Consider the following 23,135-nt stretch of genomic DNA (forward strand, 5'->3'; position numbering starts at 1 on the left):
GTTATTTTATGAATCTTTAGTTGAATTTTAAAAGATTTTTTTTTAATTTTAGTAAGGTCTTGACCCAGATTTGTCCATCTCTTTGGTCAATTTTACTTCCTAAGAGCTCTTTCCCTTCGAGAATAGTCAGGCGGAAAATTTATTCCTCTCTTTAGGAAATTATTTTATTTTCCAAAAAGAAAATGAAAATGAAAAAATTTTGCTATTTTTCTATTCGATGAAACTATTTTCTATGTGTTGTCTATTTAAGAAAAAGATCTAATAATTCATTCTTAATTCTTTTCCTAATTTTCGGTGATTTTTTTTAAGTTTCCGGAGTCAAAAAATGCCCCAAAAAGTCATAAAATTTTCCAATTCAATTTTAATTCAAAGTTGTTCCCCGTGCCGAAGTCATATCCGACGTTGTAAATTTGATAAAAAGGGAGAAAGGAAGTCAAAGAGAAAAGAACTCCATTGACAAAGTGAGTATATGTACGTAAAAAATATTCCAGAAAATACGTTTTTAGTTTAAATATATTCTAGACTGACCGTTTGTATTACATTGCCCCTGAGAAGATGTCTGAAGAAAATGCTTTTAATTTAATGCAATACTTATTTGTTGAATTAATTCATTTTTTTCACTCTTGTTGCTCTCTTTTAGACAAATTGTCCGTCGATGAGGAGATGAAGAATAAGAAAAAAACCGAAGGCGCATTTGCGGTTAAAGAGAAAGACGACAGACATGGAATGAGTCATACACGCTATTCCCCTTTGCCGGCTCTCAGCGAAGAGTTTTCAATGGAAATTCTTAAAAGTTTTTTTTGGGAGTTGGAAAAATTTTAAAAATAAATTTTAATATAAATTTTCCTCGCACATGAGTGCAGGAGCATGCATTCTAATGCTTCTACATATAGCTGAGAATAATCTAATTGTCAGTCTGCTAAAGCACTTTTGCTGAATGTCAAGAGTTTAGCATGGAACTCGGGCCCCTCACTGCGTGAACTCGACTATAGTGTAACGTCACCTCGGTATAAAAATATGTTTCGCTTGATTTCTGCTTTTCAGTCGCGATCGCGAAGTCGTATTGACTACATCACTTCTATCGTGTCTCAGAACAAATTTAGTTTTACATTTTTTCTTATTCTTTACAACAACAAAAAATCATCCACGCAAGTTTACTTTTTTCTTCAAAGTAGTCTTATCCCTCAGAGAGATACTGTTGTGATAATAGACCAGAAATAAATCGTGAAGTATTTTTTAATTAATTAATTAATTAAACTTTTGTGAAATCACTGCCAGGATTTTTCTGCTCTCCGAGAAAGCAGAAGAATTTCTTTGGAAAGAATCACGAAAATCGCAGAAGGAAGATTTTTTGTCTTACTAGAGGAGAAAGACAAGCTGAAAAATTGCAAGAATTGTTCTCCTTACGTATCGCCTTTATCACCTACCCAGCGTCTCTTTATCTTAACGAAAGAAGTGAAATAACTTGCGGTTGCTGGCGTGTGTGATAAGATATCGCGCCAGAATAACAGAGATTGGTGTGTCCAAATGATTTTAAGGTGATTGCGAAAAAAACAAGAGAAATCCTTCTGCCAACAACTTGGCTACAACAAAAAATTCTCACAAATGCGGGCTCAGCAATTAAAAGAAGAGTTTCTCTCAGCTAAAAGTGTCGTGCAGTGGTGAAATGAGAAATTAGATAATTTTTTTCTTTCTAATAAAATCCCAGTGATAAGCGGAGTCTCAAGAAAAATAGGAAGAAAAGTGCCTCCGAATTGCCACAGAAACTACCTTTTTACCACAAACAATCCACGAAGAAACCAAAAAGTGAGAGAACACAAAGTGATGTAGAATCAATAAATTTGTTTGAAGGGGAAAAAATTATCCTGCCCAAGGCCAAAATATCCCTCCAAAAGCCCTCCAAGTTTATTTGTATGAAAAACACTTCGAATTTTTAGCTGATAAGAGCTGACAAAAGTGCGGTGATACCTACACAAAGTATTTTAAACTTCTTAACATTTAAGGTAAGTCAATGTGGATTTTTTCCGCGCTCTGGCTGACATTGTGAGTGGACAGTGGATTATTTAATTATGCTTGCCATGAACCAGCCAATTAAACTATCAATTGTACTCAGAAAAAAAGCTAAAGCAATAATTTTCAGTTGTTGATTTAATTTTTACTTTTTTTCTGCATATTTTATGAGATTTTTTATTGTTTTTAAGACGCCAAATTTATTGAAATAATTGGTTTTTATATTCCTTTTTCTTATGTTAGTTTATTTGTTACCTTTGTTAAGTTCTATTTCCGCTAAAATGTTTTTGACTTTAATTTCTTAATTTTATCCTAAAAATAATATAAATTTTCTTTCGAACTATGACAGAAATTTAAAAATCAGTTGATCAGATTATTAAGGATTTTGAATTGAATTTTTTATCGAAAAAACTTTTAGGCTCTGTTCTTATCATCATAAGATTTTTTTTTGAATTATTGTCAGGCTTTTGAATAAAATTAAAATATAACCTTAACCTTAATCTATAGCTTTCTTTAAATTAAAAATTAAAACTAACCTCAAAGGGTTAATGAAACTTTTGGGTTCTTTTTGTATGTTCAGTTTAGTTAGGTATCAGAAACCAATTGAATTTTTTTTAATTTGAATAATTTTTAATTCAGATCTTTTCATTTAGAACATATTTCTTCAAAAAAAAATCCCTAATCAATGCAATTTAATGAATAAGTTGTATTCTTCTACTTAACGGGTTAAACAACGTTTCCATGGCTTTCAACTCTGCTCACAGAAGCTTAATCTCTAATTATTTAATAAAATTTATTAAAAAATGATATTTAAAGTTAATATCTAAAAAAATTGAAAATTCTAAATCTTTCGACAGAAGTCTAAAATATATATTTTTAAATCACATTAACACACTCTATATTAATGAAATGAAACAAGAACCATGCGTATTGCTTTTTTTTGTTTTAAAAATACTATTCCTATGTCATTTGAAATCAATCTGCGTCAATTTATAATCCATTAAGTCTCAATTTTCTGGAATATTATGATTTCATGAATATTAAGATTTTCCTTTGCATTGACAACTTTCTAAAAGTCTTTGTACTTTGTTCTAGAATTATTCTAGTGCAATAAATGAGTCTGTGAGTAATGGTCAGGAAATTTTGCGATAAACATCTCTTCTCCCACTTATTAACTCCTTCAGTGGAAAAGTATCTAATTTTGTTTGTAAATTTACTCACACCGGCTGCTAATTTTTCTGAGTGTACACACTGTGAGCTTTTTAATGGAAGTGTGCGCTTTTTAGCAGCTTCGAGCCTCACACTGTTTAATCTGTGAGGTGGCTCCAATCATTGAAAATAAAATTCCAGGAAAACTGTGCGTAATCATTGGTATCACAGACGACTCACCGTCATTGGAAAATGATCTGTATAAGTCGTGACAAATTTGATTGGGAAATCTGCAGCATCTTTTTGGGAATTTTTTTTTGCAGAATTATTCGATCGTTCGCACAATTTTCCACAATTTTGCGTGCGTCAAAGAGTCAACGCTGATACTGTGTGTGGTGTTAATATTCCCAATGAGTGGAGACAAAGTGCGGAATGAATATTTATAGTGTTTCTTTGTCCCAAAGCAAAAAGCCCATGAGATAGTGCTGGGAGATTTTTGATATCTGCATGAGCAGCTAAGATACTTCCTCGAGATTTTCATGTGCACAAAAGTGAGATGATGGGAATGTCGCGCGCGGGGGCTTTTCTTTGTCACCATTGTGCGTGTGAGGGGCATTCCTTTCTCTGCAAATTTTGTGCGGAAAAGCATCTCTCATTAACTTTTTGTTAAATTTTCCGCACATTCCTCAAAAAACATTCCTTCCAGACACTTTAGTTCTGTCTGTGTGGGAATTCCGTACGTCAAATGAAACCAAAAAAAATCCAAACGAGATTTTCTTGAGCGTCAAAGAAAAAAACCAGCTATAGAAGCACGAGTATGCAAAAAAAATGTTGTGATTGGAAGATCATCAGTGTGCCACATATATCGATGTATATAGCCAAAAAGCACCTTGATGCGATAATAAAATTCACCTTCACAAACATAAAACAACTAATATAATGATCACAGAGCCGCTCCTATGAGTCACATTGGACATGGCTTATTCACAATCTCCCGCAGCATATTTCCATCTAATACTGTCCACTGGTTGACGCTACTGATAACTTAAAAAATACGTCCAATTTCTGCATTACTTCCTTGGCATTTCCCCACCGCAAACACCCAATTAAAAACATTCAACGCATCGATATTTAAATGCATGTCTCTAATAGAATTAAATACACCATAGAAAATTCCCAGATGAAATTGCGCGGGAAATCGATTACCGAAGGGACTTTTGTTGCAATTTACAATGTTATGTGTTGCTCATACGATTTTTTTGCACACACAGAGATAGCTATCGGGTGTAAAGCAAACATCCATAAAAAAATACATCAGAACACCGATCTCGTGCCACCGTATATGCAGGAAAACCTCAAATCAATGGAAATGATTCACATCTCGCGTGGATGCGGTGAAACATCAACAATCTCTCACTTAATGAGTTCAGAGAGTTGTGGGTTTAGCGCGTTTTTTGCTAAAAGAAAAAAAAATCAGAGAAAACTCGCGGATTTTTCCGCATCCTAATACATTTAAACATGAATACAAATGTATGTCAATTTTGGGGAAAAATGACGCGCGTGCCGAAAAGATTAAAAAAAAAAGCTCTGGTGAAAATGGAAAATTTTATGCCAATTTTTCAACACATGAGTGATGTTGTGAAGAAATTGTGCTATAGGCAATTGTCACAGAAATTTTCTGACTGAATGCCAATTCGGGAAAACAGATGATTAGTCTGGGTTGAAAGGAAAACAGCGAAAAGTGAGACATTGTTGAACCACAGAATGTCTGAAAGAAGTGAACTGATTTGACCCAATTTTCTTGTCATTTCCCCCATTTTCACTACTCATTTTTTTTGGAGAATTCTTTGGATGGAAAATTTTCTACAAATAATTATTTAATAATCTTTTCTTTAAAATATTTGTTGAAAGCTCTTTTTGTGCTTTTAAGAAAAAGTTTTTTTTTCTTAAATATACAATATTCATTCAGATTATTTCTTTTATTTCCACAATTTTCACATAACTTTATTAAATATCTAATGAGTCAAAATATTTCTATAGAAATGTATAAAACAATTCTCGTTTCTGTGTGTAAAATAATAGGTAATAAATACATAGGTATCATTATAATGACGCACTTCAGCCAAGACTTCAACACTTCAAATGAAAGATTTTCAATTAAATTATGGAAAATTCTCGTGGATTCTAAAACAATACTGACTATTTTAAATATGTTTATTTTTCTAGTAAAGAAGATAAGCAAGATTTTTAATAAAAAAAAATGTCTCGTCTTCTTTTTCTAGCTTAATTTTTTCCTATCTCTTTAAAAATTAGGATATCTAGAGCTTTTTTTTAAACAATTTCTGACTTTTTTTTTTAGTCACAATCTTCCCTTTAATTTCCTTCATAAAAGCCAACAAAGCTCATTTTTACTTATAGAGCTTTTATTCTTAAAAAAATCTTTTCTACTTATTCTTTGAGCTTTTTTAGAAAAAAAGTTAACCATTTTGTGGAATCCAATTATTTGGGGAATTTTCCTTTTGTCAATTTTGCAACGATAATAAACAGAAGGTTAACCCTACGCCCAGTATCTAATCAAAAAGGAAATCCACTTGACTTAAAATAAATATACCTTAAGCAAATAAAAATTGAGTCAAATGGATGGGAAGGTGTGTGTGAGGGAGGCAATCACTTTTGCGATAAGCTCTATCAGTTTTTTTGTAACACATTCTGAAGAAAAATAAATGTACCTACCTGCAATAGTGTGATTCCACCTGTCTCCCGTAACTGCGAATTCCTATGTGTATAGTAGCATAGATTTGTGGTTTTTGTGATTTTACTTGGTGAGCTACATTTTTAGTGTATCAATGTGTTGAGGAGAACTTTAGAATTTAGTTTTAAATTAAATTATATAATTTGGAGTCATTGACAACAAATGAAGCGTGAAATGTATTTAGTTCCATTTATAATTATGTAATTGACCCATTCTTTTTCTTTCCTCCTCCTCCTTCTCACCATACCCCAGTATTGAAGTTCTTTTTCTGCTTCTTTGGTGAATTTTGCAAAAATCCAACTATTTTGTCATTCATATATACAAAATATTAAGTAAATAATCGCAAAAGAAGGGGATATTTTCCACTCCTTCAATGTCTGTGTGTGTACCAATAAATACGAAATTTCTTTTTAAATGTGTCACTACTGATACTAAAATAAAATCCGATTCACAGAACCAATAGTGCGGAAAGGTGTTTTACTAGTGCATAAAAATCATAACAGCCCGTATTATGAGACCATTTTTCATTTCTTCTTTTCTTTCTCACACCTTCCAACACTAATTTTAAATAAAACTGCAAAGAAGTCGCTCAAATTGCAATGTAAACGCTTTTTCTTCGCGCATGAACATACTACGGAGAGATTGAAAGTGAAAATTAACATTGATTTCTGTTTCTTTGTATTTTTGCAGCAATGATTGCGGATTTTGTGGCGAAACATTTACTACAGAACCTATTTAGGATGCGACACATATCAATAGGTGGTGCCTGTCGCTTTGTTTTGACTGTATCCTTGACGATTGCAGTCATACACGCAGCACCTGCCTCCAAAACGTCTCAAGCTGAGGTGAGTCTTTTAATAAATTCCCCTTTAAGCCCTCCCCCCGCATTTGTACTTTCTTTGTTGCCAGTTATTCCTGAAAAAAAAAGAAAGGGGTGGAAATTACCGAGGGGTTGTCATTTTCATAACTAGTTATACTATGAATATTTTATAATTAATTTTATGTACCTACCTATGTACTTTGTTGAGTCAGCAAAAACAATATTTTCTAAAGGGTTCATTGACAGAAAGAAAAAATAGTGCAAAGGTGGAGCGTTGAAAATAGATAGGAGCCAATAACGAAAAAAAAAATGAATGAAATTCCTTCTGTAAAAGTTGAATTAAAGTCTGCCCTCAAATGCTATAAAAAGTGCCCCCTAACATGCTTGTAGGTGTATTAAAATTTTAACATCCACCAGAACATCTGTACCTATGGGGACACTCGCCCTGTCAATGACACACCCCTCATTAACATACCACTCTCAATATAATCCTCACAGTGTGGCACAACAGAATGTACTTCTTACATATTGATTTCTGTCACACCCTGTGTACATGCAAGCATTCCCACAAGTTGTAGATTTAATTAGGGAAGAAAGACTCTGTATAAGCGACACAGACTATAATTAAAGCAATTGAGATGTTTTATTGAAAAAGATAAAACTTGACGTACTCAACGTCATTCATGTTTTTTTTGCCAAAAAAGTCATTGTCAGGAAGTCTGTCCCCAGAGAGTATAAGGCAGTATTATATTGGGGAGACTGAGTGTGTTGGAAAAAAAAATAGCAGAAACAGCCATAAATTCGCAAGAATCATGCGACATTCATCGAATATGTAATTAGATGCTTTGGATATAAACAGCCGCAAATCATCATTATCACCTTTGACCATCATAGAGACTTTTTCTGAATTCTAATGTTCCCCTGATGTGTGTCTTTTTGGGGGGGATCTTTGGTGGAAATTTTCCAGGTTATTGAAGGAGAATTTTAGGGGATTTTAATGCTAGTTTTATGATAAAATTCCCTGTTGGTGATTTTGGGTGAACCCACATGGCATGTTTGTGGCTTTTTTGCTTAATATTTTTTGCAGAGGGTGGTTTTGTGAAAATGAGGGTGGGTCAAATACAAAAGGCGGGAAAATTATGATTGTGTCCATTTGCTGACCTTTGCTTTAAGGCAGAAAAACTTCTCTTTGTACTCCCCCGCATATAAATAGTCTTAATTTAGTCCCTCCGAAGCACTTTTAGTAATTAAATATGCTACTGGAAATAATCTTTAGACAAGAATAAATTGAAAGAAAAAAAAAACGCAGAAGTGGCTCAATTTTCCTTGAATGCTTTTTTGCGACAAAACATTGAATGTAATTGGCATTATTTTTTGCAATAAAATCTGTCATATAAATTAGAATTTAGCAATAATTTCCTTGAATTATTTTAGCCAATCAATAGCAAATTGCATCAAAACTTTTGCAACATTGTCAGTGGGGGTTAAAAAGTAAGGCAATAAGGCGAACGAAATTGTGCGAAATGCATTTTTTACAAACTCCAAAAAATATTGCAAAAATTCTTTAGGAGACAAAAAATGGCAAAAGCCACAAAATGAACAATTTTCGTTGTGAGTCAAGCTAAATATTATAATACATACCTTTAATCCATGCACTGAAAACAAAATATCCTCTATAGCATACCATCGGATTATATACACTCCATGTCTGATTCATAAATATTCGCTGAAATTTATTTGCATACATCGTGCCCCAGTACGGCAACCCTCCAAAGTTACTTTCTCATTGATTTTCTCCAAGACGTTATATACTTTGTAAGAAATTTTTCAACCCATTTTCATTGCACAAAAAACATCAACAAAATGCTTTTCTGGGTGAAAGGGAAATTTTACGAAAAGCTCTTTCATTTAATATATTGTCTTGGTATGTTTTTCTCCTGTGAAAAAGCACAATTACTTGTTGTAAAAGAAAATGTCGTCACAAAACAGATTCTATGTCATATAAAAGACGTCTATTTGTTCCTCTACTTGTAAAAAAAATCTTATCGTTGATGAAAGTGCAATTGTTGCTTCATTTTGATGATTTTGTGGCTTGGAATTTGGACTGTTGTTGAGCAATTTTTGATTTAGTTTCTTTTTTCTTATATAAAATGAAAGATAAATCTGTTATAAAAAAATTGAAATTTTAATACGCAAAAAATCATTTTTTATATTTTGAATTTTCATTTTTTTCTTTAATTAAAAATTCACTTTAAAATAAATTATATTGATGCTTCTAAAAGGAGTAGTAAGCTCATGAAAGTCCTTTATTGTAACCTCTAAAAATAAATAAATTATACAGGAGACCTGAGCTAATTAAATAATTTTCTGTTAATCATAATTTCCAGCGAAAGGATATTTTCTAATTGAATCTCTAAAAGAAGAAGTTTATTCGTTTCTTTGTGAAAAATATCTTCATAAAAATAAAATTGTAGAGGATCAAAAATGAATAAGAAATTTTCAGGAAACTTTATATTTTCCACTGGAAATGGAATGAAAAGCTGGGAAAACCGGCAAAAACTTGCATTTAAAATTGTAAGAACTGATGTCAGAATTGTGCTTTATGACTCTTATTTGTTTCAGCGATTGAAACATAAAATTACTTTGGCAAATTCACTAATGAAACATTGTCGCTGATGTTTCTTGCATTTGAAGGGGTAAAACACATATCAATGACATTACTCTTTGCAATTTTGGCTGTGTTTCTTTCATTTCTTTAACTTCGGCTGGATTTTTCAGCTCCTGTTTTATTATTTCTTAAAATATGAATATTCTGTTACCTAACAAACATTTAAGGCATCAATTGAACATTTTGCATTTTTTGTTATTTCCAAAAATAAGTATGTTTACCGACTATTAGTCTCCTTTATGTCCTTTTGCACACTCTCAAGGCATATCACGACATTACTTTTCTTCTTATAATTTCTTTGTGCTCTTTGTTAAAATGCCACAAACTTTTAACATGAAACTGAGTATTATAAATGTCACCTCAAGGCCTGTCTTTGGCAATTCAAGGCTTCTTTGGCAAAGTCATAACATTTGCACACATTCTCCCCTTTTTATGGATTCCTTATCAGATTTTCTATTACCGCAAAGTTATGCTGGAATTTTTTTTAGAAGGAATAAAATAAAAATAAAAAAAAACTCGCCAGGACGCGTTGTACATAATTAAACTCAATTTCCATTCAATGTCCTAGGTCGTTGTTCGTTTTAGAGTTCGAAAGACTCCCTTGCATGCTTTATGAACTTCTTCTGCCCACACCATCTCCACCATCACCCCGCATTTAGTTTGCGAGGACACAATGAGAGAAAACTCCATGAACTCACCATCGAGGAATGTTTCTTTGCGTGCTATCGCGTTAATAGAAAGTTCTCCTTTTTTTTTTTTAAATGCCATACAGGGTGGAAAAAAAGTGAATGTACCAACGATTAAAGGGCATTTGATTTGTCCTAGATATGCATTAATCATTAGTTTACCACCCCGCGCCGCGACGCCTTGTTGATGTAGATTAGCTGAGTGTGTGAGGACGTGAGGTCAATAGCTTTTCACGACAATGTTAGCATTCCTGTATGTTTGTATATTTGGACTTGAGAAGTACACTGTGGAACTCATTGAGGGGAGATACAACAAAATAAAATTCATATTCTAATTTTGGAGCTAATTTTGGATGTACTAAACGATGGGAAAATGACATGCTTTTGCTTTTCTTTTATTTTCCTCTAAGTCTACCTCCTTGTTGCTTCACACTCCACACAACTCATAGGGCTCATCAACCGACCTCTTTTTTCTTGAAAAAAAAAACCAAAAGAGCAAAGAAAATTTTCTTCCTAATCGATTTTCTTGACCTGTATTCAATGGAGTTTAATTCGTTTTGAGTTATACTAAATAGCCAGGGAGGAGTTGAGACAGACAATTTGTAGAAATAAGCCTGGAAATTAGTGACTAATTGAGTTGAATAAAATCGATATGGAGGCATTTTTCTCTTCATATTGAACATATTTGAATATTATTTCTGTGACTAATACTTCCTTCATAATAAGCGCGGAAAATTAAATATATCGCCCGGACGTCTCACACCCTTCTAAGTGCACACTAGCGTGCCTAAGTTGATCGTAAAATTGTCAATGAAAGTGATATGAAGTTGCATAATTTATCAGTGTTGATGGTTGACTCTTTTTTTTTTCACGGGATCGCCCTTCCAACTGAATGAGAAGGAGATTTATTAAGTTTTCGTCATTTTAACGTCCAATAAAACACATTCATTCTCAGTAGAACAATGATTTCTTTGTCAAGGTGCAATTATGACTATACGAAAATGTACATGAAATGAATAATAAATGTCCACTTTGTATGTATTTGCCAATATTATGTATTTTCTCTTACTCTCCGTGTAAATTATTATTCTGAAAATGTCAAAAAATATCCTTGATCGGTGGGGCACCGCTCTGGAAAGATTTACGCGAGTTATTATAATTTCCTACATTAGCACTTCATGATTAGTGTCCATCGGGGAATGAGCTGAGCATAGACAAGGGGAAAATAAGTTTTCATATTTGTGTATTGAACTTGGTTTAGAATTAATTCAGAATTACATTCTTAATCATAAAAAATTTTTTTAAATACTTTTGGACCGAATTTAGCACTATTTCTTTGTCAACATTGATAGCATTTAAAAAGTTTGGATAATTCACAATCATTAAATTGTACCGGTTAAAGGAGATAAATTTCACAGCTTCATAGGCAAAATTACAATTTTAAGAAATTTAGGAAATTCATGGCTAAAACCGGGTTAAAACGATTAAAACGTCGATTTATTTTTAACCCTTAAATCAGGTAAAAATATGAATTTTTGCACGTTTTATTTAGATATCCCAATGATGAATTTAATCTCAAAACTACTGACAATTTGAATGAATCAATTTCGTAACCACCGTGACGCACTGCCCCGGAAAAAGGTGTCGATCCTCCCACAATTTTATATCCCCACAAAATTCGCATTTAATTGATTCACAATGATTTTATATTGTCTTCCGTTTATGCCGAGAAATTCCCGCGTAAAATGAATAATCCCAAAAAATCCTAACAATATGTGCAGGTGCATTTGTGATTAGTTGGTAGCCCCACATTGGTGTGGGTGTTGCGGGAAAAAACAAGCAAAACTGTGCGTGTGTCACACACAGCCGGTATTTTTCACCTGGAATTTTTTCATGCACAAATCCCATGAATATCTGCCAATTGTATGCTGTATGCGCGAGAAATATGATTGTGGCGTCGATGCCGGGTGGACGACGAAAACGGTAATGACCGTGACAGTGTCTGACTTAGCAATGCCCCAATGACGGACGCAATAGAAAAAAATCTACATGAGAGCTTGTAATCATGTGGAATTGGCAGGTGTATGTGCTACGGAAGTTCATCCCATTTATGATGATTTCATAATCGACCAGGCAACCTTCCGTGATTTGTTTTTGCACACATCGAACGCTGCCCACATAAACCTTTTTCCATTTCCACTTTCAATTTTCTCTCGGAGATAGAAGAAAAAAAAAACATAAATGTTAATTTTTCTGCGAAACAACGGAGAAATTTCTCAGGAATTGGTTGAGAGATTCAACAGAAAATCTTTCAATTGAGTAACTTAGAATTCATAAATTGTGGTTGTCAGTTATAATATACTCAAAGAGTTTTGTGGTTTTTTAATTCAATTTCCGGTGCCAAAAAAATTGTTTATTTACTCAATAAATTCAGGGAGAATTAACTTTCCATTAATTTATATATAATGGTAGCATAGGTAGTCAAGTGATTGATTTTAAAATGAAATCAAATCTTATTTAATTTATTTAAAATAATAACTATATTATTTTAAAAATTTGAGAGAATTGACGTTTCTTCTCTAAATTTTGACAAATGTTTTTTTTTTCACGTTAAACGTTTATTTTAAATGTTCGTTATTTGATCTCAAAAGAAAAGCATGAGCTTCTGCGTAAATTTCTTAGCAAATCTTTGCCGGCTTTTCTTGGTTGATCCCAGTGGAAAATGGAAAATTTCGTTGGCTGACCAAACCTCCTTTATTTATTTTAAAATAATAAATAGACTTTTTTTTCAAATCAATAAAAATCAATAAATAAATCAAGAATATATTCTTTGATCTCTCTACCAGGCAACAAGCAAATTTGTTGAATACCCACACTGTATGCAAGTGCAAAAGTGAATGATTGTATACTTTAGTGGGATGAATCACCTATTAAACAGTATATTTAGTGGTTTAGATTGTGGACAAAAAGCGATTCTCGAGTAGCACACATATAAATTGTATTTTTCAATATATGTATGGATTGTGTTGAGTCATAAAGCATGAAAGTCTTTGCAGCTCTTCCTCACACAGAGAGATTTCATAAAATCAATTGGGCAGAGAGCCAGTAATTTATTCACTAAACAAATATGGATTAAGTGTGCAAATTGCACGGAGATCAATTTAATTGCAAATTCTCAGTATAGAATGACACGGTGAAGTAGTCACGATGGAGACGCCGGGTGATTGATGCTTGCCATTGCAATAAAAAAAAAAAGAAGACAAAGAGCATCCCGACAATTTTCAGCGTAAAATGAACACTTTACTCCCGGGCTTATTAAATTATATTATGTGTGCGTACAAATGACACGAACTTGTCACACACCACGAGGGTAATTGATTGACATCTTATCGATGTGAATTTGCAATGCGACATGTTGTGTAAATGCGACAAAAGAGCATTTAGTGCAAAGTTGCTCTCATGGGACAGAAAATAACAATTCACAGGAAAAGAAAAATGACAAAGAGCCAACCGAACACATGTGGAATTTTAATTTTATTTTGCGCGGGAGAAGAACCTCATGGGAGGATAAACAATAAAAAAAATTGCTCAGAGATCTCAATCGTGTGCGATTTGTCTGCAATTCCTCCTGAGAAAATAACTAAAAGATTATGGTGTATTCAAATTGCAGGATAACCACCGAATATTTAGCGGTTTGACCTGCGATTCCTCGTATTTTCTGCCCTCCCCATCGAGCGTCTCCCATCATCATCATGTTGTTGACTAAATAGATAAACAATGAATAATGCAAGAAGTGCTGCGGTGTGAATTTCAATCAATGCTGACTGTTTAATCTCTGTCTGCCGAAAAGAGCCACAATATGGCTTATTTTTGAGATCATCGGCCCCCGCGAGAGGCTCCCGCCAATTTTGTGCTTTCAAAGAGTTCTTCACCCCCAAAAACCCCTCCGCATACACTTTGCCACTGCAATCCGTGAAATTTCTTCGCAAACACTGCGGTCGAGAACCTCCAAAAATACGTCGAAATAGTGCAAATTGGATTTGATTTTGTACAAAAATAAATACAAAATAACTTTACACTAAAATACACAAACAAATTTTAATCATTAAAGTCCAAAAGATGCGGCTTTTTGTAAACATGCTTTACCAAATGAGTTAGAGATGCTCTACAGCGAGCTTCATTAAGTACCCTTCGCGGTAATTCACAACACGTAATCACGCTTCCTTCATTACTGTCGATCGTGTCGTAAATGCCTGTCTAAAGTGCCATGTTTTGTCTCAATTTCATATTAATTTATATCATTGAAATAAATACATAACGCATGCAGCTTGAGTCGCAGATCCAACATACATACGGGAGATCTATTGGAATGCAAAATGTATATATTTATTGTCTGATAAACGTCCATATATTTGCAATTTTATCAATTTTTATGATAAAATAATAGAAAAATCATCATATTTCCCAAGAAGAATATTATAATGGAAATTAAATGAAGAATACAGGACAGAACACATGAATACTGACACGTTTATCAAATTAATTGTGTTTGATTTAAAAATAAAATTGAATAATTTTAAATTGTCTTACAAACGACCTGGGTTGGGATTGTTTTGCATATTTATGTTATTATACGTAAAAATATGCTGAAAATACTGAAAAATCATCATAAATTACAAATCTTCACCCCTAAAAAAATATTCTAACAATTCGCGAGTTAAAAAAAACTCCGAAAAGCTTTTTAAGAAATTAAATAATATCAGGAGCCTGATATAAACCAAATTTTCCATGAAAGTTACTGACTTATCAACTTTCAAACAGCTGAAAGAGCTAGAAAAATGCTTCAATATTATAACTTCTGACATCACTGGATAGGGAATTTAATATTCTTTCAACTGAGAGCTTTGGAAGGGTGTCTCATTTTGATTAATACACTTAATTAATAAAATTAATAAGAGTTTTTCAAAATATCGTCCACCATTAATTTTCTTGGCTTCACTAAAATAGGAGTTATGTCACCCTCCTGAAAAATATCAAAGATTTAAATATTTTATCTCTGAATTTTCTTTCTGTCTCTCAATTGGTTCCCTGTCTCTATTATTAAAAAGCTGCCAAATCTTTATCTTTTCAACGTGCTCCAATTCGCATCATACCTACTGTACAAGTGTCGTACTTTTGTGGTCAAGACGCGTGCGTTTTGCGACTACAAATTGTAATTTTCTGCATGGATGAAAAATACGCCATTGAAAGTGAAAATGAATGAATTTGCAATTTTTTCACAGATTAACTGAAAACGTGATTGTCATTCCAATAAAGTTCATTTCAATTTCCTTACATATTCACGCAGCTGCTGTATACTTCCCTTTGTGGGCCAAATGAGGAAAATAAGTGGAAATTTTTCATCACAAAAATTATCCAATTAAAAGCTTTTTATTTTGGGAGAACTTCAGCCAGAATGTGCGAAATTATCTGTGCTATTGTTAACAATTTAATGTTTATTTTTTTTATTGTACCTACTAAAGTTCTGTCTAATAAAATTCGCGGGGGTGGTAGGTAAATAGAGACGATAAAAATAGCTGTCGTACTTAAATATTTGGCATGTGTCTTGAGAGGAGAAGATTTCTGTATCAAACTGGAATTCTTAGTAAAATATTCAGATTTCTCGGAGAAAGAATAAATTGAAATTGTAAAGAATTTTGGCACGTGGAAAAAAGAACAGTAAGAAAAGAAAAAAAGCTCTAACAAATAAGGAAGTTAACGGTGAACACTTAATCATCTTCCATTTGAGAATCACTTCAATCTCGTTCATAATTCATCACGCAGAATTCTCAATAGACAATGGAAGTGAGAGAGGTGAAAAATGCAAAATTTATTATTTATATATTGGAAATATATATAATGCAAAACATATAAATTAGAGAGAGAGAACTTTTTTGCAAAAGCTTCAAGTTCGATGTGAGAAAAAAATGCGCGCCGTGAAGAACCTTGAATTCTTGCAGAGAAGGTGGGATAATAAAATTGCTATGCACCTCTCAGCCAATTGAATACATTCATTAAAGAGAATACTCATCATCGTGTCTCTCGGCGGATCTTCTCCACACATTGCACATAGAATTGTTTCTCGCGCAACATAGCTTAATTTATGCTAAATGAAATCGGAAGAAAAATCAATGTGCGGAAAAAAGGCGATATCTCGGTGATTGTCGGTGATTTATCTGGTGCAGTTTATAGAGAAAAAAATAATAATAATAACTCCCTTTTATTAACCAATTGCACATTAATCGTGCAGCGGACTTGTGGGATTTTTCCATACATGCGCCAGACAATCACGAGAATGTAGAAATGAAGATGATAAATGTTCCTACAAGATTGTTTACAAGATGTTACCCCACATTCCTTGAGTATGATTAGGTGAGGAGTTTTGCAGTTATGATAAGATTCCGTTTTTTCTTTTAATTCTTCTTCCAGATTTATTTATCACAATTTGGATATCTACCTGCTTCTGCGAGAAATCCATCAAATGGTGGTTTGCTGCAGGAGGAAACATGGACAAAAGCTATTCAGGATTTCCAGGGATTCGCCGGTATTAATGTAACTGGTGAGTTGATCCTTGAAATTGAATTTTTTAAACATCTCTCTTAACAAATTCTAGAAACCCTCTAGAAATAGATTTCTGCTTTCAAAATATTTTACAATTTTTTTAAAAATTATTTTCCTGCTGCAGGTGAATTAGATGAGGAAACAATGGAGCTAATGTCACTGCCACGGTGTGGTGTCAAAGACAAGGTGGGATTTGGCACAGACTCCCGGTCGAAGCGCTATGCTCTCCAAGGTAGTCGATGGAAGGTTAAGGCGCTCACCTATCGAATTGCCAAATACCCAAAGCGACTCAACAAGGGGGATGTTGACAAAGAAATTGCAAAAGCTTTTTCAGTATGGAGTGAATATACAGATCTCACATTTACGCCAAAACGCACGAATCCGGTGCACATTGAAATAAGGTGAGTCTCGATGGTAATCACGGTGTTGGCATTAAAGATCCTTCCTCGTGGTGCATGCTGTGGGTATTCAGGGTAATTTTTTTTTATTTCTAATAAAGTCACTGCAAATTATGCCAGGGATGACTATATTGCAAATTCCTATCATCATTGCTAATCGCATTTTTTTGCACCATTCTAATCCGCAACTATGTGATCAGGAGATTATCGGAGATGATTATTAATATTACCTCGAATTATTTGCATCCTCCTCAGTTTGCAACGCAGCTATGGAATGTTTTTTCTTTCATTAATTTGTGACACTATGCTTGCAAACTTAGTCATCTCTCTTGCTGCTAATTATCTCACAGAAAGATTTCATTGTTCCAAAATCAAAGTGATTAACGATGGTTATATGTGTATAAAAATATCACTCTGTGGAGAACATAAATCACCCTTTCGCACGAAAATACTCGAGGAGACTTCTCGGGAAATTAGCGGAAATGCCAGAAAAATTTTCCAACATATGGAATTAAATGGCTTTTCGCATAAATCCACAAAAGAGCAACATTCCCCGTCTCTCTTTTTTCATTTTTTTTCATTTTATGACTGTGCAATCATTGAATAATGTGCTATTTTATTGTGAAAAAGCAGAGTAAAGAGTGTTATCAATAGTTTTTCTGGGCAAAATTTCGTCAATTTAATCGCAATTACAGACATTTTCTAGCGATTTTACGTGATATAATTGCTCGTTGTGTGGTTTTTTTTTGTTGCTAAATTGCAATTTAATAGTTCTTTCGTAAAAAAAAAAGTCAGTAATTCTGTTATTTTTGAATTTACTTTTGGGCTCTTTTTTCGGCAATTCGTTCGACTTTGCAAAAATAAATCCCAACATAACGCAATAGTTGTTATGACGTGGAATAGAGTATATTTAATGGAATTATTTAAATAATTTTTTTTAACAGCTGCAAAGGACGATCTTAATTTTTATTGAGTTAAAATGATTTTCTTATCTCTTATCAAAGATTTAATTATTATACAATACTTATTAATTAATATATATTAACCCTGACACGCATGTAGCTTTCCTTGTTAATAAAATATTTTTAAATGAACCATAAATAAGAAATAAAAAACTTATTAATCTACTCATTTAGATTTGAGGAGAATGAGCATGGTGATGGGGATCCTTTTGACGGTCCTGGTGGCACCCTGGCTCATGCCTACTTCCCCGTATACGGTGGAGATGCTCATTTTGATGACGCCGAATACTGGACCATTGGCAGCACGCGCGGAACGAACCTTTTCCAGGTGGCCGCCCACGAATTCGGCCATTCTCTGGGCCTGAGTCATTCAGATGTTCGATCCGCCCTCATGGCTCCCTTCTACAGAGGCTACGACCCTCATTTCCGACTCGATTCAGACGACGTTCAAGGTATTCAAGCACTCTACGGACGCAAGACCAGCTCCGGAGCTACGACGCCCACAAGAACAACCCCCAGGACGTCGGTTAATACCATCAATAATGAACTCTGCAAAGACGCCAAGATCGATGCGATCTTCAATTCAGCCGATGGAATGACTTATGCCTTCAAGGGTGATATGTACTACCGACTAACGGAGAATGCCGTAGCCGAGGGGTATCCTAAGCGTATCTCAGAGGGATGGCCCGGACTCCCAGGGAACATTGATGCTGCATTTACTTACAAAAATGGCAAGACGTACTTCTTCCAGGGCAGCAAATACTGGCGCTACAACGGACGACAAGTCGATGGTGACTACCCCAAACCAATCAGTGAAGGCTTCACAGGCATCCCGGATAATATTGATGCAGCCCTTGTGTGGGGTGGCAATGGGAAGATTTACTTCTACAAAGGAACACGCTTCTGGCGGTTTGATCCACTCAAGAGGCCACCCGTGAAGTCAACGTACCCCAAACCGATCTCCAACTGGGAGGGTGTTCCCAATAACATTGATGGGGCTCTTCAGTACACAAATGGGTACACGTACTTCTTCAAAGACAACAAATACTACAGATTCAACGATAGAACGTTCTCGGTGAGTTTATTCACAATTTTTAAATATTTTTTGTAGCATCTTGACTATCTGCCACGAATGAGAAGAGAAGAGAGTAATGATTTAGTCTTATTAGCTTAGCTTGAGGGTCAAGATTACTGGTGGAGTTGTCTCTCTATCAGTTTGAAATGTGAAACCGTTAAGAATTGATTTGGTTTAAAAATATTATTTGAATCATCCGTTATTTCTATTCTTGCCTTAAATATTTTTTCTTGATAATTAACAAGATCAAACGACGATGATTTTAAGATTTAATCAGACTTGCAATAGGACTGAAAAGAAAATGAGGCGTTTTCATGTTTTCCAGCGACGTTTAGGTAATATTTTTGCTTTCTCCAGGCTCTAACAATAAGAATTCATTCTTCAATGAAACTGACTCAATTGAATTTTCTTGGGAATTATTTATAGTTCTTAAAAAGATTAAAAAACTCAATGATGTCTGAATTTGATAAAATATTTAGTCTCCACTCTTTACGTATTAATGTCTGGAATTTTATCACAATTCCCTCAAATGACTCACAATGTGTGAAAATCATGTATTTAAATGATTTTTTGGATATTCTTTTTCATCCAAAATTAATTAATTTATTGGAACATCCCATGAGAATTTGGAACAAATTATTACTCACCTTTCTTCTGTGTTTTGAGACAAATCACAACGCCCACACTTCCTATACAAAAGTCTTTTTCTTAGAGTTCGTTGGCAATTTCCGAGAAAATAGTATGAATATCAAGATAAATGTGCTTTTTCATTCGAAATAACGCATTTTATTACACGGCTCTTACCTTCCGAAAAAACTTTACGCGCGATATATTCCCCATGAGGTCATCGCGTGGAAAGTAGAGCATCGGAGGTGCGATAAGGGGGCTTTGATAGTGAACAGTGACCAAATTATGCGTGCGATAAGCCTTACTCAATCAAAATACCTTTTGGTACCTACTTTACAGGTGGACGCGGCGGATCCTCCCTTCCCACGACCAACAGCACACTGGTGGTTTGGGTGCAAGAATGTCCCTGCGTCCTTTGGCTCATTAGGTAATGTTATCGCTGATCCAGAGTACAGTCAATCAAGTCATGATGATATCGATGGGGATATCCTTATGGAGGCCGGAGGTAAGTGAAACCGACAAAATCGCGTATGATGGAGCATAACACAACCAATGCTCTCAAATGACTTCCCCTCCAAAAAAAAAAAAAGAGAAAAAAAAGAATTTGAGATAATTTGAATTTTTTCAAGACTAATCATGTGCTCGAATGTGGAAGTTTTTTTTTCTTCCATCTGTTCTTGTCAAGTGTTGTGTGTTTAAGAAAATGTCTCATAAGATCTCTCTGAGTCTCTCTATGTAGGTGCTGGGAAATTTAATTCTTGTGTAAACTATAAAGAGTCTGCAAATTGTTGACGAGAATTAGAAAACAATGACTGGTTGATTTATTTCTTTAGGTTACAAGTGAAGAGAAAAGAAAAGAAAATTAAATAAAATCAAATAAATTAAATATCAGTTTGACTTTATTTTTTTAACCTGAATATGCTCATGAATTTTTAGAATTATTGTTAAGAAATCATTTTCAAAATTCGCAATAACCGAAATTATTTGATACTCTAGAAGAGGACAAATGGGCATATCCGGATTAAATTATTAGCAATAATTCTCGTTAACAGACTATTTTCTCCTTTAAGAAAATACTTCTCATTTAAGAAAAAAATAAATAAATCTGTTTCTTAATCCTTTAACCAGAAATGTGCTAATTTAATTTCGCTCCAAAAATTTAAAAACATAATAATCTCTGTATCCTAAAAATTATTTTCCAAGGAAACTTGTAATATTCTATTTAATGAACAAAACATCGCTCTAATACTAATTAATAATTTTAATAACCCAATTATGAAAATTTTTCTAACAATCTTTAATAAAAACATAAACATATAAAAAAAAACTAAACTTAACTCATTTTTATAGCCAACAAAAAATTCAAATTTAAACTCGAAATTCGACAAGTTCGTTGCTGAATAAGTCGGTTTCACTAACTTCTTAAATAAAAATTATAAAGCTAAATCTTCCTTATCTATATCTATACTAACTCTATTAATTTTCTTACACTTCTCACGCACTTTTAAATCCTTCCCCAAAACCCTTTTAATATTAAGTCTGCACAAGTTTTCAAAGAATTTTCCTCAAAGCACTGAATTTTTTAAGTCTAACCAACAATGCACCCACAAAAGCACTTTGAATGAATTGGAAATGAAATAATTGCACAAAGTTTTTAAAATGAAAAATTGCATGTAAATTGCACAAAAGCACAAGAAAAAGCACGGCCTGAAAACACCGAGTGTGAAAATTAATTTTCTAACAAGAAGTTGAATAAATTTTATCAATTAAGGCGCCCCCCATTTGATTTATTTTGACTCAGCATGAATCCATTTTGCAGGCTATAGTCTCCGAAGTTAACCCCGTTCTTTATGTGTTAAAAAAAATGTCCTCAATTCTAAACAATTAAAATTGTCATCGAAGATTTTGCAGCCAGCCCTTCACATGTACGTTTTATAATTTTTATTTATTTATTTTGTAAATATTTTTATTTTTTGTTTTTCTGGGTGATAACTTGGGCGGTTTAGGTTTAGGGATTTTGGTTTTTATTTAATTTGATTAACTTTTTATTTAATAAAGGATATAATTTCCTTGGACGAGGATATCCCAAAATTGTGTGTGCAATTATTTATTTTTTGGCATTCATTGTGTGGTGTGGCATTTTCTAAATTTTAATTTTTTTTACACAGATAATCATTAAGAAAATCAAATTGATCATGAGATTGTAAATAGCTGAAGTAATTAGTTTTATTTTTTCAAAAGAGAGCACTGAGTCACAAGTTTAAGTTTTAAATCACAAAAAAGTTATTTTTTGGAAAAAGGGAACAGAAACGTGCATGAAAATTGAAGAAAAACGTTGAGGGGCAAACAAGTTCTGTAACAGAAGCATAAAATAAATGTTTTTGAGGGGTTTTGAAAATTTAAAATAAAAAAAAATAAAATTTTGAAAAATTCTAAATGAAAAATATTTAATAAAAATCCTCAAAGAAAATTTTATGCTCAAAACATTACCAAGTGATTTGCCCCTCTGCGGAATTTTCTTTGCATTCTTCGCCAATGAATCAATTAAACTGATAAGCAATCTTTCTTTATGAAAAAAACAATAGGAACTGATGAGCGTCCGGCACATGATGAACATGGGGACAGTTCTGCATTTAGTCATCATCCCTTTGCGCCACTCCTGATTGTCTCCTGTACTCTCTTCGCCCTGAGACACTGGTTTAGCCACTAAGGACAACATTTTTTTTTTAATTTCTATAAAATACGAACGACGAACCCCCCAAATTGGTTTGGGGTTCTCGTTCTTTTCCATACATAATTATAGAAAAAACAAAGAAAAAGCTCAATAGCCCCTCAACCCTCGTCGAGGATGCCTTTGCTATATATAAAAAAATCAAAACTCAATACGTGCGCCAAATTTGTAGAGAAAATAACGAAATAAAAATATTTTTTACACGTTGGAAAATTAAATAAAAAAAAATATTCAGTGCCTTCCTGTAAATAACGTGAGAGAGATACAAAGTGAATGTGACTTTATATACCAATAATAATTATAAATATATATTTAAACTTAAGGAATTTTAGTTAGATGATGGACTAGTGAATGAATATCTCGTTAGTAGAGTTCATAAAATTGATCAAAGGACAAAAATTAAAAAAAAAATCTTTGTCTTGGAGTTTATTTTTACGTATTATGAAAAAAAAAATGGATAATTTCATCAAATGAATGAATCCAATTGAAGCTTTTAAATGGATGAAAGAGTGATTGAATTCTAATGAAATTGTAGTATTTTTTAAAATAAAAATCCATTTTATGAGATTTTAATTAATCCAAAATGTCTTTTATTTCACCCCCCTTTTTCTATTACTCTACTTTGTTTACTTCCTTGAACTTGCGTCAAAATTTCTT

The 23,135-nt window shown here is 33.3% G+C and overlaps 1 protein-coding gene across 4 annotated transcripts; it reads left to right on the forward strand.

Moving 5' to 3' along the window:
• Positions 1-1,038: 1,038 nt before the first annotated feature.
• Positions 1,039-23,062, forward strand: LOC129793954 (matrix metalloproteinase-14). 4 transcript variants are annotated; one of them, XR_008750977.1, is made up of 8 exons: positions 1,039-2,003; positions 6,602-6,756; positions 16,554-16,683; positions 16,810-17,086; positions 18,220-19,120; positions 20,087-20,252; positions 21,567-21,672; positions 22,333-22,449. XR_008750977.1 is itself a non-coding variant. In XM_055834496.1 (7 exons), exons 2-7 carry the CDS (start codon positions 6,604-6,606, stop codon positions 22,455-22,457), a joined length of 1,752 nt encoding a protein of 583 aa, XP_055690471.1. In that variant the 5' UTR covers positions 1,039-2,003; positions 6,602-6,603; the 3' UTR covers positions 22,458-23,062. The 4 variants fall into 4 exon arrangements, 2 of the variants coding, with proteins under 2 accessions (XP_055690471.1, XP_055690472.1); XR_008750978.1 differs by having other exon boundaries at positions 20,087-20,174; XM_055834496.1 differs by lacking the exon at positions 21,567-21,672 and having other exon boundaries at positions 22,333-23,062.
• The last annotated feature ends 73 nt before the right edge of the window (positions 23,063-23,135 follow it).

This window comes from Lutzomyia longipalpis, chromosome 3, assembly GCF_024334085.1.
Source record: "Lutzomyia longipalpis isolate SR_M1_2022 chromosome 3, ASM2433408v1".
Taxonomy (NCBI): Eukaryota; Metazoa; Arthropoda; class Insecta; order Diptera; family Psychodidae; genus Lutzomyia; species Lutzomyia longipalpis.